The following is a 13,035-nucleotide window of genomic DNA, read 5'->3' as shown; positions in this document are numbered from 1 at the left end:
TGATGAGGAGAGGAGAGTGGGCACAGGGTAGCAATAGTAAAAAAAAAAAAATGTTTTCTTCATTTACCTTATTGTTCATTTGGCAGTGAAGGAACAATCCAGTCTGCACCAAGTGTAATTGAGTTGAACAACTTGCTACAAGAATATCAGAATGCAAAACCAGCAAAAAAGTGTGGACAAACACCAATCCTCCGTTTCACCAGTCCCTCTCTCACATACACATTACTCAAACACAAACACAAACACAAACACAGACACAAATAAAAACCCAAACACAAATAAAAACCCAAACCCAAACACTCACATTGCCCTCCCCTCAAAAAAAAAAAATATAACCAAATCTGAAGAGAAAAGTTAGAAGGAATTGGATGTGAAAGCAAGCTTATTTTTTTTTTAGGAAGAAATTAAGTTCCAGTTCTAGATACGAAAGAGCACCAGATTTCATATTCTGCATTCCATACACCAAGTATCTGAGAGTATTCAATTTGTAAATTAAAAAAAGTAAAACTTAAAAATTACAAATCCTCAAAGTTTCCTGTATTTTAGGCGTAGCTACAAATTTAAACATGAAATCACTCTTTGCTCAAAGCAAGTAAAAATTTAAATATCAAACTCATCTATGACGTAATTCCGGAATAGAGTCTATAATCTAAATTAAAAGACAAAAATGGAAACAAAAATGGAAACAAAATACAAAAACCAAATACAAAAACCACCATTCCAAAAGAAAATAGAAAAAAAAAAGAAATGGAAAGCTACAATTCTTCGAGAAATCTTGTACATTAAGTGTACCTTGCTATCGTATTTGGACCTCTTGCCCTATTATTTGAGCGCTACACATCATATGCTTAAAATATCTACTGACTCAGATTCCATTCAACCTTAAATTTCAGTGGTCCATGAGCAAGTTCAAGTTATCGACCAAAAAAAAAAAAAAAAAAAAAAAAACTCAATAAACCAATGGCTCACCAATCCCAAACGAGCTCACATTTCTAGTCCATATTGCGGGTCAATAGCCTGAGTCAAAACCGACAACAAGAATGGAGGAAAAAGCAAAAATACACACAATCATGCGAATAATCGGCTAAGGGTATAAAAGAGGCGACAAAATGGTGGCCCTCAAGAACCCTGCAACTATAATAACCACTTCATTGTAACACACTGTTTTGCCAAAAAAAAAAAAACAAAAAAAAAAAAACAAATACTAAGGGAAAGCAAACCGAAAAAACTTCAAATTGGCTCAAATTTTCTATCCTAAACACAAATTTATGCTTCAAGTATAAATCAATAGACCATCGCTATTAAAGTTAAACCTGTTTTGATGTTTAGATTTTTTTTTTGTCTCTCTCTTTTTTCTTGTTTATGTTTATTCCTCTGATTCTTCCCTGTCTCTTTCCCCCCCTTTTCTTTTTCGCCCATTAGAACAATCACTTGTATTCTGGACGCTTGTTTGTTTTATTGTATATCAACCTTGTAACTAACCATTCTAAACTCTCTCTTAATCCCTGGTTTTCCAAAACACTGACAGGTAATAACTTTGAGTCTGTTGCTTCCAACTCACTCACTAATTTGATAAAGACTCCAGTCTTCAAACTCACCAAATCAACAGCCTGGGGCAAATCTTGCTTATTTGCAAGCATCAAGATCGGTACATTAACCGTCCCATCACCTCCAATGTTTCCAGCAGTATTCCCACCAACCATCCTTTCTTCATCATTGTTATCTTGTGTATTGGATAGCAACCAGCTATCGACGTTTGCAATATCAACCAATGTCTCATAACACTCTTGAAACCTAGCGGTGTCTGTTGAATCTATAACAAAAATGATGCCATGACACTGGGTGAAATACCGCGACCACATATTTCGCAATGACTTTTGGCCACCCAAATCCCAGAATTTCAAATTGATGTTCTTGAACTGACTCGCTAGCGGCGAATGCTTATCAGAGGCTTCAAATTTGATCGTTGTTGTGTTTTGACCAACGGTTGGTAATATACGCTTGGTTTTAAGAATATCTGACGTCGATTGAAGTTCCTCAGCTTGATCTGAGCCTTGGCTGTCATTACCATTTTTGAAGGTACCCTTTTTCCCACTTGACTCATTGTTTTTCTTACCAGAGTCCGCTTGCGAGGTCGCAGTTGGCGACGCATATAGTAGCTTTATATGCTCCAAAAAAGTAGTTTTGCCTGCATTATCCAATCCAAGAATCAAGACGTTGTATTGTTCTCGCTTGGTGTATTGGGAGTACAACGATGATGCTAAGTGAAACATCCAATGTTGCTAAATGAGATCAAAGGCGTCGGAAAGAAGGGTGTGTTAAGTGGAAATGTAATTGATGCTCGATTTGGACCCTATAGAGCAAAATCTTTTTGGATTATCGTATTACCTCGTTATATATTGTGATACTTTATGATATCCAATATTATCCTATAATGTCCTATAGTATCTTAGAATATCTTAGAGTATCTTATAATATCTTATAGTATCTTTTGATATCTTATAATATCTCTTTACACTCTTGTGATACAATTTGTATCCATTGCTTTCTCTCTTATGGCAGTGCCCTCTTGATCTCTATTTAGTTTTCTAGCCAAAAAAAAAAATATATATATATAATAAAAATAAAAATAAAAATAAAAATGAAAATAAAAATGAAAATGAAAATGACAAACGAAAAAACTTGTCCAAACAACACTATGTATCACTTGGTAGCTCTATCTACAGAACTTTCCTATTCCTCGCGTCGTTATTTTTTTTTTTGCTTTTTTTCTCAAACTTTTATAACCACAGCTCATTCTCAAACAAATTCACCATCTCTTCTCCTTTCTTTATACCTTTTTTTTTTCTGAATTATTTTCTTTTTTTTGCCTTTGACCTCATCAACATTAGACATCCAGTATTGGATCAAAGTGTATGTTAAAGTACCATCAGTTTCCTTCAATTCATGGAACTTTATATTTCAAATGATGAATAATTTGATAGGGACAACTGAGTTTTCACATTGAAGATAGTTGTTTAATTTAAGATAGTAGAAAAACAGATCTGATTTTGCTTTTAAATATTTAAGTTTTAAATGAATTGAAGAGGAGTCAAAAAAACAAAGGGAGATAAAGAATAAGGGAATGATTTACTAACAATGTTGAATTTAGCATTTGATTCGATCAAATTTGGAAAAATAGTCTTTTTCTTTTCTCTTTCCTTTTTTTTCTTGCTTGCAATAACTCTATACATACATACATATATATATACATATATATATTATACAACAAGCATCACAAATTATCCCTTCATCTGTTCTGTGGATCACACGTCCTTTTTGGCAAGATTGGATTTACCAACATAGATGTACGAAATGACAAAATAATACCATGATGCAATGACAAGCACAGTGCTTGCTACATACAACCATGAGTTTGTGATATCCCACGACCTTCTAAACTCATCGTTGGCCAAATGTCTCACTGTAACAACTTTTTTATCCAAAATATAACTCAATCCGTTTCTTTTATAGTCTAACTCAAAGGTAAACATTCCATGATGGTCTGGCACTGTGAAGTTGACAGAGTAGAGGTATGCGTCTAATTTTTGAGGGTCATCTTCTTTTGAACTAACTGGGCCAAGTGGCTTCAAGTTTAATCTCTGGTATGGGTCAAGCATTTTGAACGATAACTGCAATTGCTCGTCATCGTTTTTGACTTCAAAAGGTACCCATTCTCCATTTTGATACTCGGAGACACCAACTGAATATATTGCTTGCTCCTTGATCTTGTACAAATGTGGGTTAGGCTTGTATGGTTCAATCTCCCTCACATGTTGAACAAACTGTAATTTAATAACTCCTGTTTCTTGAAAACACCATTTGTATAATGGTGAATCCGCAAGCAATTCGGAAGAACCGATCCAAACGACTCTTGCATTGTTCAACGCTTGGAAACCAACAGCAAGAAAACCTTGTTCACCAAAAGTCCACGTGGTCTCGCCATTTATAGGCTCACCAACTTTACTTGTGTATCCAGTCTTTGAAGACTTGATAATTGGTTGAACCAATTCACTGTTGGTAATTAATGCAGCACTACCCGTATACTCCTTGGTAGTCAAAGATGTCAATATACGGTTTTTTCCTACCAAATTCTCTGAATCTTTCAACTCAACCACCTGGTTTTTTGTATTGAAATGGTCAGTGTATTGCAAATTTTTGGGTGCAGGGTATATTCCCACTTCGTTCAAAAATGATCTAACTCCATCTGTCAATGTGCTCTTTTCCGAACCACTAATGGCAAAAACATTAGCTCCTTCATTAACGAAACGTAATAACTGATGCTGGTTCAAATTAGCCTTGTTCTTGATTGCCTTCTTCAGTGTTGGGAATAGCACCAAATGGTCAAACCTTGGGTAATCTTCATAAAATAATGAAACTTCTTCATCATTGTAATCACTTATTGCAACTTTGTATTTAGAGCTAAGATAATTGAGGAATTGCGATACTTCTGGTGTCAACTGTGCAGTCGAATCGTTCAATGGAACTAATTCCGGGTCAAATAGCACCAATGCGTGTTCAATCTCCGTAACATTGGTACCTGCAGCTGCAACTTTACCTATAAAGCTTAGTAAGAAACAACTAATCAATACTACAAGTTTGAACATGGTGGTTAGTATTGAGTTTATATGCTTCTTGGTATTGCTTTTCGTTGACGTGGAACCCAGTATATGTTTGGATCGAAATTTCGGCGCTCAACCCCTAACAAACATCAGTGTCCTTTGTGAACTAAACTTCGTGTCGCGAAATATGGAAGCTCTTCGCACAGCACATATCTACCAAAGCGCAAGCACAAGCGCTAGAGCACTCACTAGCTTACTCACTAACTTATTCACTCAACCACACAGAAGTATTTATGTACACACATATATACAGACATCCCGCACAACCTCTACTTATACTATACTATAACATCTCTTCAAAAAAGCAAGAATGCCTATAAAAATCAAAGTCGAGTTTTTGGGAGGTCTCGATGTGATTGCATCGTCAGTGCGTGACCACAAGGTTACTTTGCCATACGAAGAAGGCGAAGCGACAATGAAAGAAGCTGTAAATTACATTGCTGAGAACCTAGTTACTGATCCAAAGGATATTCCAGTGTTTATTGAAGATGGCACTGTACGTGCTGGTATATTGGTATTAATAAATGATACGGACTGGGAGTTGGAAGGGAAAGAGGATTATTTGGTTGAAAATGGAGATGTATTAATTTTTACAAGTACCCTACATGGTGGATAAACAGCTGTTAACATTTTAACACATTTAAGTGTATGTATACACTAGCGTGTGTCGGTGTCGGTGTCAAGGGGGGGTGGGGGGGGGGGGCTGGAACGGGAACGAAGCAAAAGCGCATAGGCGGTATGTGTATGTGTATGTGCTTGTGCTTGTGCTTGTGTTTGTAATACGATTTGCATATGTTGAATAAGTTCGGCTTAAGGAAAGATCTTCAACTATTAATTGGAACGATCCGACATCCCAATAAGCCTTTACCGCCCCACTGATCAGTTGGCCGTAAGGTTAAATTGATACTTTTCTCACGTCGCTGCACTTTCATCAGTATGTTCAGTCCATTTTTCCTTCTCACTCGTTCAACTAATCTTTGTAAGCTTTCGTTATTCAGAGAATGTATATCACCATCAAATAAAACAATCTTATCTTCTTCTTCCAAACCCGCTGCTTCTGCTGGTCCACCAGCTATAACTTCTTTCACAATTGCAAACGGAGTATATGTATGTTCTAAAGCCGATCCAGCCATTTCTCCTTGTTTCTGATGACTCTCTTTTGTCGCATCCAGTTTAGCTGATTCGGGTTCCTCTGCTTGGAGTCTCTTGAACTCCTCTTCCATTTTGTTCTCAAGAACCTTGAGCACGTCCTTGTAATCATTCCTTAATCGAATAATTTGCACCCGTAAAAGTCGAATCGTAACCACATCAATATCACTACGAGGGAATCCATCCGGTGACACTAATGGGGTATTCATATCTGCGCCATACTTTTGTGACAACAAATTACCCAAAATACTCAATTGCGATTCAATTTCCAGTTTGAGATTCAGAAGTTGCTGGAATGTGAACTGTGGGAATAATAGTGGATCATATTGTTTGAATTGTGTAGGATCAAGGTTTAAGGAGCTCATTAAACCTTGAAAGCCGGAAACATCGTGGTCGTCTACTGTCATAGTGAGTAAATTAGGTTGGTGTTTAAATGAAAAAAAAAAAATTGCAAAGGTTTAAATATAAGTATATACGTATATAGATTTATGTGTATTTTACTTTATGAAAAGACTGGAGAGTGCGGGATGAATCGTTTGTATGATAACGGCAAAGGAAAAGGAATTGAAATGACTGAGAAATAAAATTAATTTTACAGAAAAATAAACCAAAGAAAAAAAACCCCAAAATGAGAGTCATTACAAATAAAAGTAGGCACGTTATATAGTCTTTATAACCTCTGAAATTAAAACTACACCAAGAAAAGACTACGATTGACGTTTTAATTGTCGTTTCTTCCTTCTTGCTTTTCTTCTAATCTAATGACTTTTCATTTCGTTTCTTTTCCTCTTCTTCTCAATATCAGATAAAAAGGAAATAATAATAATAATAATAATGAAAAAAAAGATTAATACATAAAAAAACTGAAACCTATTCATTTTGATTGTTTACCTAGTTCCATCAGTACTCAAGGGAAACGAGTAAGTACTCACCGCTTCAACGTCATCGTCTTCATTACCTTCACTAATCTCTTTCCATGATGCAATTGTTAACATAACAAACCCAACTATAACAAAACAGTCCCCAATGATTTGCTGGATATCCAAAGCATTATCAAATACCCACCATTCTACCAACCCAATGAGGAAAATGGTCAACAATGAGCTCACGGATGATAGCACGGGACTTGTCAAGGCCATTAGTGACAAAAATGAAGCACTAAACAACAAGTTGCTCACTATAGATCCTGAGATATAGAGCCAGATCCGTTGCGTGTTTTCGCCATAGTTGAAAAAGTTGAACCTATGTATGTGAAAAATGTGAAGTACAAAGATTAGTGTCATTAATATTACCAACGTGAATGCCCCAAAAAACCCCATGACAAAATTGGCAAATGTAGATTGTCTTCTGGGAGTAATGATCTTGGTCAAGTGTGCAGGAATACAAAGATATTTCTTGTACAAGACTTCGTAGTATCCATAGAGTATAGCACCAATGAATATGATTAAATTACCCCAAAATCTGTACGGGTATGGATTATCAGAGTCAGGTTCTTTTCCTTTTTCTTCACCGGGTGAAGTATCGCTAGACGATGAGTAAGATACAATAAAAACACCAACAATTGCAATAATAACCGAATTGACTTTCAACCAGGAAAATTTTTCATTTAATAACGGAATGGCAAAAGCATATGCGGTGAACGCCGAACAGTTGTAGATGGCGGTAACATCTGCAGCATAGGTCATACTCATTGCCCCATACCAAGTGAAGCCAGCTACAGTAAGCACTAGAGTGACAATCAATGCCTTTGTCACGATGTACTTTATTGCCGGTGTTTGGAAAAAGGATTTGATGCATGCACTTACCGAAGATCCGCCTGAAATATGTGCGCTATCTGCTATGATCTGGTTTAAGAAAGTAGTTGATCGATTTTCATTAACATTTGACTCGTAAATCAACACTGCTGTGTGGTAAACATTGTGAAGCTGTTTCACAATATATTTTTTGAAATAAACCACTACACCAACTTTTTGCAACGGAATGTCTTGTTGTTCATTTAGATTTGAGCTTGCTTCAACATCGTTGTTGTCTTCTGTTGCTGCCCTTGGACTGTGTTGTAACCTCTGGTATTGTATATTTGCCCCAGTCAGGTTGCTTACACTTATGGATTTTTGACTATAACTACGTCTATTCTCAACCGTTCGCCAAAGAGAAACAAAAATTACCTGCAACGGCCAAAGAATCCACCACGAGCCGTGTGTAACTGTCAATAGTAGAATCGGTTCACTAAATTTTAGCTTGTAAGCTTGTGACGTAAATTCTGTCTGGAGAACAAACGCCGTCAACGAGACAATAAACAAAATGACAACAAATATAATTTTTGTCTTGGATATGGCATGCATGCTTGCTTCTGAATGTCGGTCATTCTGCTCTAACAAGTTCGTCACGGCCATTTTGGAGTATTTCTGAGGAGTAGATGTTGGACAGTACTATAGTAGTATAGGATAAGTATGACAGGTGCCAAGGAATGATACTTGTGATGCTTGTGGCTCTAAAGTGTGTATGTGTTTTGGCTGTAAGGTGGACGGGTGGACGAGGGGTGGATTTAGAGAGATCTCTCGAGGTGGAGAAGTGAAAGAGAAAAGCTGACGACGAAAAAGGTATTACCGATTTCTAGATTTTGTGGAATTGCGCTCAATAATTTCAAATAATTTTTATCAAATCCGTGTTTTCAGTTCTTGCTCTTTCTCTCTCTACCTCTCTTGTGATCCCATTTCTTTTTTTTTTGCGTGTGTGCACCTTCTTACCTCCAAATTACAAGGGTCCTCCATTCCAAGGATGTGAAAACTACGCGTCCATCTAGATTTAAAATAACATGATTAAATACAGAATACCAAAAAGGAAAAAAAAAATGAAGAAAAAATTTAGAAGAAGGAGAGCTGAAAAATGGGAGATGTGTATTGCTTGACAGCTGGATCATATTAAACAATTCTTCAACTTTGGTTGGGGCAAATGAAAAGTAGTAGGTTTTAATTACCATTTTCTTTTATCCTGCTTTAGAAATGAACAAGAGAATTATCCAGACTTACTTTTTCGTTTGACTTATCGTCTTGATATCTATAAGAAAAAGGATGGGTAGTTCAAACTAGAGCAGTTGAGAAAGGTTTACAGTACACCAAATTTTATATCAATGACCAATCACAAAAGAGTCAAGAATACATTGTTACATGAAAAGTCCATGCAATGACTTTTAAAACTTTAGTACATTATACCTTCTTATACTTCTTTTTCGTCTTTTTCTTCTTCATCTGCCCCTTCTATTTCGTCCTCTTCGCTCGATAAATCATCCTCCTGTTTAGCTAGAGTCTCATCAACATAGTACTTCCTCGGCACGGCTAATGCTTGCTCGACCAAAGTGTTCCTCAGGGTTAACCTCGGTAATAATAGGTCCACCACCCTCTCCTTCATCAACAAATCATCCAAAAACTCATCCATATACCCTATTTTGTAAAATATTGCAAGTTTATTCTCATCAAAATCAGGTACTTTCATCTTGTACCTCAACTTCCTATAGTCTTGTGCAAACTCATCAAATATACTATATACCTCTTCGCTTGGATATGTCAATCTAACAAATAGCAAACTCAATGCCAAAAGGTACTTGAACTCATTAAACTCAAGCTGATGTAGATATACATGGACTATTTCTTTTGATGGATTGAGCTCTAGTAGTCGAAACAAACACTGGATAAAAGGTGATGGACGGCCCATAGAATCAACACCGCCTATATAATGTACGTGTTTTGTAATAACTTGAAGTATAGTTGCTTCATTCGCAAGGTAAAGGTGTTGCTTGTAGAAAATAGAGTCCAATATTCTATGACGAATAATGGTATCTACCAAATGTGCCTTGTTTGTTGTTGTTCGTTTATCATGGTACTTTGCTTGTTTCTTATAATATGGTGCAGCAGCAGCAGCAGCAGCTGAAGTTTGTGCTTTCTGCTTGGGCTCAACGGACGTATCTTGCTTTGCAATCAGAGTCATTTTTCTGTTTATAGCACAACTATGGTGGAATGTGTGATGATGATCAAAAAAAAAAGGAGTAAATAAAAAAAATTTAAGCAACTATCAATACCAATAATACTAATAATGATAATGATAATGATAATGATGATGATGATGATGATATTGTTGTTAATGATGCTGATAGCGATTACAAGCACACACTAAAATTCATGTAATCAAGAGGAACTCAATATGTTTCGGTAATCATTATATAACAACGAATGGGTCTTATGCAAAAATCGACACAAACAATTGTATATAAATGGTATTATAGAATATTGTATGTGCCTGTAATACTTGCAATGTATCTCTTAGAAAGATAAAGGAAATGGCTGATTTGTAAAAGTTATCTTTCAAATTAAAAAAAAAAATAAAAATAAAAATAAAAAAAAGAAAAATGAAGTTGATAATTTATTTGGTGCGTCCCATTCTTATTCTGTCCCCCCCCCCCCCCCCCCCTTCACCTGTGAAACTCTCGATAATCTGAACTTTTCTCAGTCACAGATAACACTACAACAAGAATTATAACTATAGAAGATTGCCACTACTATTTACAATGTCCTTCAAATTTCCATCATTTGACCTTAAGTCGATCCAAGAGTCCTTGCCAACCGTGGACCTGTTGCGTGAATCATTCAGCAAAGTTGATCAACAATTCAAGGACTCGATTCAGCCATTCACCAACAAAACTCAGCAATTGCTCAATGAACAATTGAAACAAGTTCAACAGTTGGCGTCTAATGTTTCAGCATTGCCTCCTAATATCGAAGTGAGTGAATTGCCAAAGGACTATTTGGAATTGGAGGTTAACTGTGACTTATTATTAAAATTGTATACAGAATTAATCCAGAGTAATAACTCAACGTATGGACAATTGAGTTACGATTATCCACCAGGAAACACCACTTTTAACAAGTTGAAAGATGCGCATATTGGTGATAGTATCGGTGCCAAGTTTAAGCAGTTAAAGAATGTATCATCACCACAGGAGTTGGAGAAAGTTTTATTGGGCCAAGCAAGTAAAGATGCTGGTGATGACGAGGAAGAAGGCGAAGAAGGAGAGGTTAGAAAGGCAGAGGCCGATGGTTCTTTGGTGACTATTCAGCCAACCTCTGGTGGTATTCCAAGAACTTTGTTTGGTCACTTGAGTGAAATCTTGGCCAAGCAAAGCGAAGAGTTACAAGCCAAATCCGAGGAGCTGAACCCATTATCATTTGTCCTTTTGCAAATCTCATCCACATACCATGAAATTGCTGCAGCCAGATTGGTTCAGGACGACAAGATAATTAAAGGTTTAAACAATCAATTAGTCGAAATCTTAAACCAACAATTTATCAAGGTTAATGAATTGCGCAAAAAAGTATACTTGACAAGGAGTCAATTTGATCAATTGAGAAGCAAACACGAGGCCACGGATCCAGAAAATGAAGAATTAATTGCCAAGGAAGATGAATTAGTTAGTGCCACTGAATTGGCAGTGATTGAAATGAAAAAGATTTTGAAACCATCAAAAAACATTAACTTGTTGAAGGTAATGGTGCAAGCTCAAAAGGAGTACTTTGAAACCAGCGCAAAGAAATTGAACGATTTGTTGGCAAATTTGGATAAAGTGAAACCAGAAGAAGAAGAAGATGATGATGATGAAGAAGAAGAAGAAGACGAATGAATAAAAGTTTAAACAATATATTATATTCGTTATAATCTCAATACATAGATACCAATCAATATAAATCAGCCCATATAAATTCAATTGATCAATCCAAATAATTGAATCATCAATTTCAAACCGCTCAATTGGTTCCAGCTTTATTCTTTTTTTTTCTCTTTTGAAGTGGGCATCTTAATCTTTTTCGCTTCTCTTGAATTTTTTTGGGTGCTCTTGTCTAAAATACTCGTCACTTTCTTCAAATATGGTCTTGAATCTATTTTGTTGAGGATAATAACGTGCCATCAATAGGAAAAATGCACCAACGCCAATTGCACCGGCGGCTAGGGTTTTGTTTGTAGCAGCTGCGGAATTGTTTAAAGGATTTCTCAATGACATCTTACAAGCTATAATCTCCTAGTTTATCAATCAATTGAGAATTTTGAAATAAAAATAAAGGATACGACAAGGAGGAAAAAGTAGAAGAAGAAGTGGAGAAGGATGTAAAAGATTAAGAGGATTAAGAGGATTGTTGAGGTATATATACTTATTGTAAATTCACTTACTGTGTATGTACATCTGTGTATACATCTGTGTATACATCTGTATATACATATATATATATACTGACTTATACTTGCTATATATTGATTCACTATTAAGGAATATAATATAAAAAGGAGGATGGATCTAGAACCACATATCTCAACTTGAATGACTATACCAGGTGTTTGATTGGATTCTAGGGCAGTGGTTATCAATGTCATGTACGATTATTCATGAAGATGTGGAGATCAGTATGATTTAACTTTTATGGAGGCTGCTTGCATAAGAGGGAGAGTAGGAGTAAAAGAGCGGGGGTAGGGGGAGGGTAAAAAACTCGCTACCAAGTGGATGAGTTTTGTTTCCCTTTTTTTCTTTTTACTTTTTTCTTGATTTTTTTTTTATTATTATTTCTTTCGCTTGATGTTAATGCGTGTTGTAGCATACCCACCAACATTTAAAGATTTGTATAGTTTATCTTTAAAGAGCATATACTTTCAGATCTTGTTTTCTTCTCCCAGTTCCTACACTTCAAAAGTTTACCCTAAGTCATTCCCTCTAACCTATACCACTTCTTACTCACTTTTACTCCAAATAGCCAAATGAGTCTGAATAAGAGTAGTTCGTCAGCTACAGCAGTAGATGAGCAAAAATCTCAATTGCTCCAGCAAGAATATAACAAGTCGCAACAGTTGATCCAGCAACTAGAGTCCCAGTCCGGGACGCTAGCATCACAACTACAAGAACATATTATAGTGGATCAGACATTGAGCAGTATACCACCTGAAGAGCGTCAGGTGGGGAAGAGGAAATGTTACAAGATGATTGGTGGTGTATTGGTTGAAAAATCTATTGATGATGTGATAAAGATCTTGCATGATGAAAAAAATCAGTTGATAAAACTGAAAAAGGAAGTTGATGACGAATTGGAAAAGAGTCGAAAGAAATTGGAGAGTTGGATTAGTAGTAATAAGATCAAGATTGTCAAAGGTTGAGAGCAAAAAGGAGAAGGAAAAGGAAAACAAAACAAAA

General features: G+C 36.1%; 9 protein-coding genes across 9 annotated transcripts; 3 read left to right on the top strand and 6 right to left on the bottom strand. All coding sequences in view use genetic code 12, as the record gives it.

Annotated features, from left to right (window-relative positions):
• Positions 1 to 1,427: 1,427 nt before the first annotated feature.
• Positions 1,428 to 2,273, bottom strand: ARL3 (ADP-ribosylation factor protein 3; the record flags this gene model as incomplete). Its single annotated transcript, XM_001528222.2, has 1 exon — positions 1,428 to 2,273. The coding sequence occupies one exon, from the start codon at positions 2,271 to 2,273 to the stop codon at positions 1,428 to 1,430; it is 846 nt and encodes a 281-aa protein (XP_001528272.2).
• A 1,032-nt stretch (positions 2,274 to 3,305) lies between these two features.
• Positions 3,306 to 4,646, bottom strand: WBP1 (oligosaccharyl transferase glycoprotein complex, beta subunit; the record flags this gene model as incomplete). The annotated part of the gene is made up of 1 exon (XM_001528221.2): positions 3,306 to 4,646. One exon carries the CDS (start codon positions 4,644 to 4,646, stop codon positions 3,306 to 3,308), a length of 1,341 nt encoding a protein of 446 aa, XP_001528271.2.
• Positions 4,647 to 4,971: 325 nt separating this feature from the next.
• Positions 4,972 to 5,277, top strand: URM1 (Ubiquitin- modifier 1; the record flags this gene model as incomplete). Its single annotated transcript, XM_001528220.2, has 1 exon — positions 4,972 to 5,277. The coding sequence occupies one exon, from the start codon at positions 4,972 to 4,974 to the stop codon at positions 5,275 to 5,277; it is 306 nt and encodes a 101-aa protein (XP_001528270.1).
• Positions 5,278 to 5,485: 208 nt separating this feature from the next.
• On the bottom strand, positions 5,486 to 6,217 carry NAS2 (putative 26S proteasome regulatory subunit; the record flags this gene model as incomplete). Its single annotated transcript, XM_001528219.1, has 1 exon — positions 5,486 to 6,217. The coding sequence occupies one exon, from the start codon at positions 6,215 to 6,217 to the stop codon at positions 5,486 to 5,488; it is 732 nt and encodes a 243-aa protein (XP_001528269.2).
• A 480-nt stretch (positions 6,218 to 6,697) lies between these two features.
• Positions 6,698 to 8,203, bottom strand: PVL30_000758 (uncharacterized protein; the record flags this gene model as incomplete). Its single annotated transcript, XM_001528218.2, has 1 exon — positions 6,698 to 8,203. The coding sequence occupies one exon, from the start codon at positions 8,201 to 8,203 to the stop codon at positions 6,698 to 6,700; it is 1,506 nt and encodes a 501-aa protein (XP_001528268.2).
• Positions 8,204 to 9,026: 823 nt separating this feature from the next.
• On the bottom strand, positions 9,027 to 9,794 carry PVL30_000757 (uncharacterized protein; the record flags this gene model as incomplete). Its single annotated transcript, XM_001528217.2, has 1 exon — positions 9,027 to 9,794. The coding sequence occupies one exon, from the start codon at positions 9,792 to 9,794 to the stop codon at positions 9,027 to 9,029; it is 768 nt and encodes a 255-aa protein (XP_001528267.2).
• Positions 9,795 to 10,371: 577 nt separating this feature from the next.
• Positions 10,372 to 11,481, top strand: PVL30_000756 (uncharacterized protein; the record flags this gene model as incomplete). The annotated part of the gene is made up of 1 exon (XM_001528216.2): positions 10,372 to 11,481. The coding sequence occupies one exon, from the start codon at positions 10,372 to 10,374 to the stop codon at positions 11,479 to 11,481; it is 1,110 nt and encodes a 369-aa protein (XP_001528266.2).
• Positions 11,482 to 11,655: 174 nt separating this feature from the next.
• Positions 11,656 to 11,859, bottom strand: PVL30_000755 (uncharacterized protein; the record flags this gene model as incomplete). Its single annotated transcript, XM_061119187.1, has 1 exon — positions 11,656 to 11,859. The coding sequence occupies one exon, from the start codon at positions 11,857 to 11,859 to the stop codon at positions 11,656 to 11,658; it is 204 nt and encodes a 67-aa protein (XP_060975170.1).
• Positions 11,860 to 12,605: 746 nt separating this feature from the next.
• Positions 12,606 to 12,998, top strand: GIM4 (Cochaperone prefoldin complex subunit; the record flags this gene model as incomplete). Its single annotated transcript, XM_001528215.1, has 1 exon — positions 12,606 to 12,998. One exon carries the CDS (start codon positions 12,606 to 12,608, stop codon positions 12,996 to 12,998), a length of 393 nt encoding a protein of 130 aa, XP_001528265.2.
• Positions 12,999 to 13,035: the final 37 nt, after the last annotated feature.

The sequence above is a fragment of the Lodderomyces elongisporus genome, chromosome 1 (genome assembly GCF_030384665.1).
Source record: "Lodderomyces elongisporus chromosome 1, complete sequence".
Taxonomy (NCBI): domain Eukaryota; kingdom Fungi; phylum Ascomycota; class Pichiomycetes; order Serinales; family Debaryomycetaceae; genus Lodderomyces; species Lodderomyces elongisporus.
This window is presented reverse-complemented; position numbering and strand designations above follow the sequence as displayed.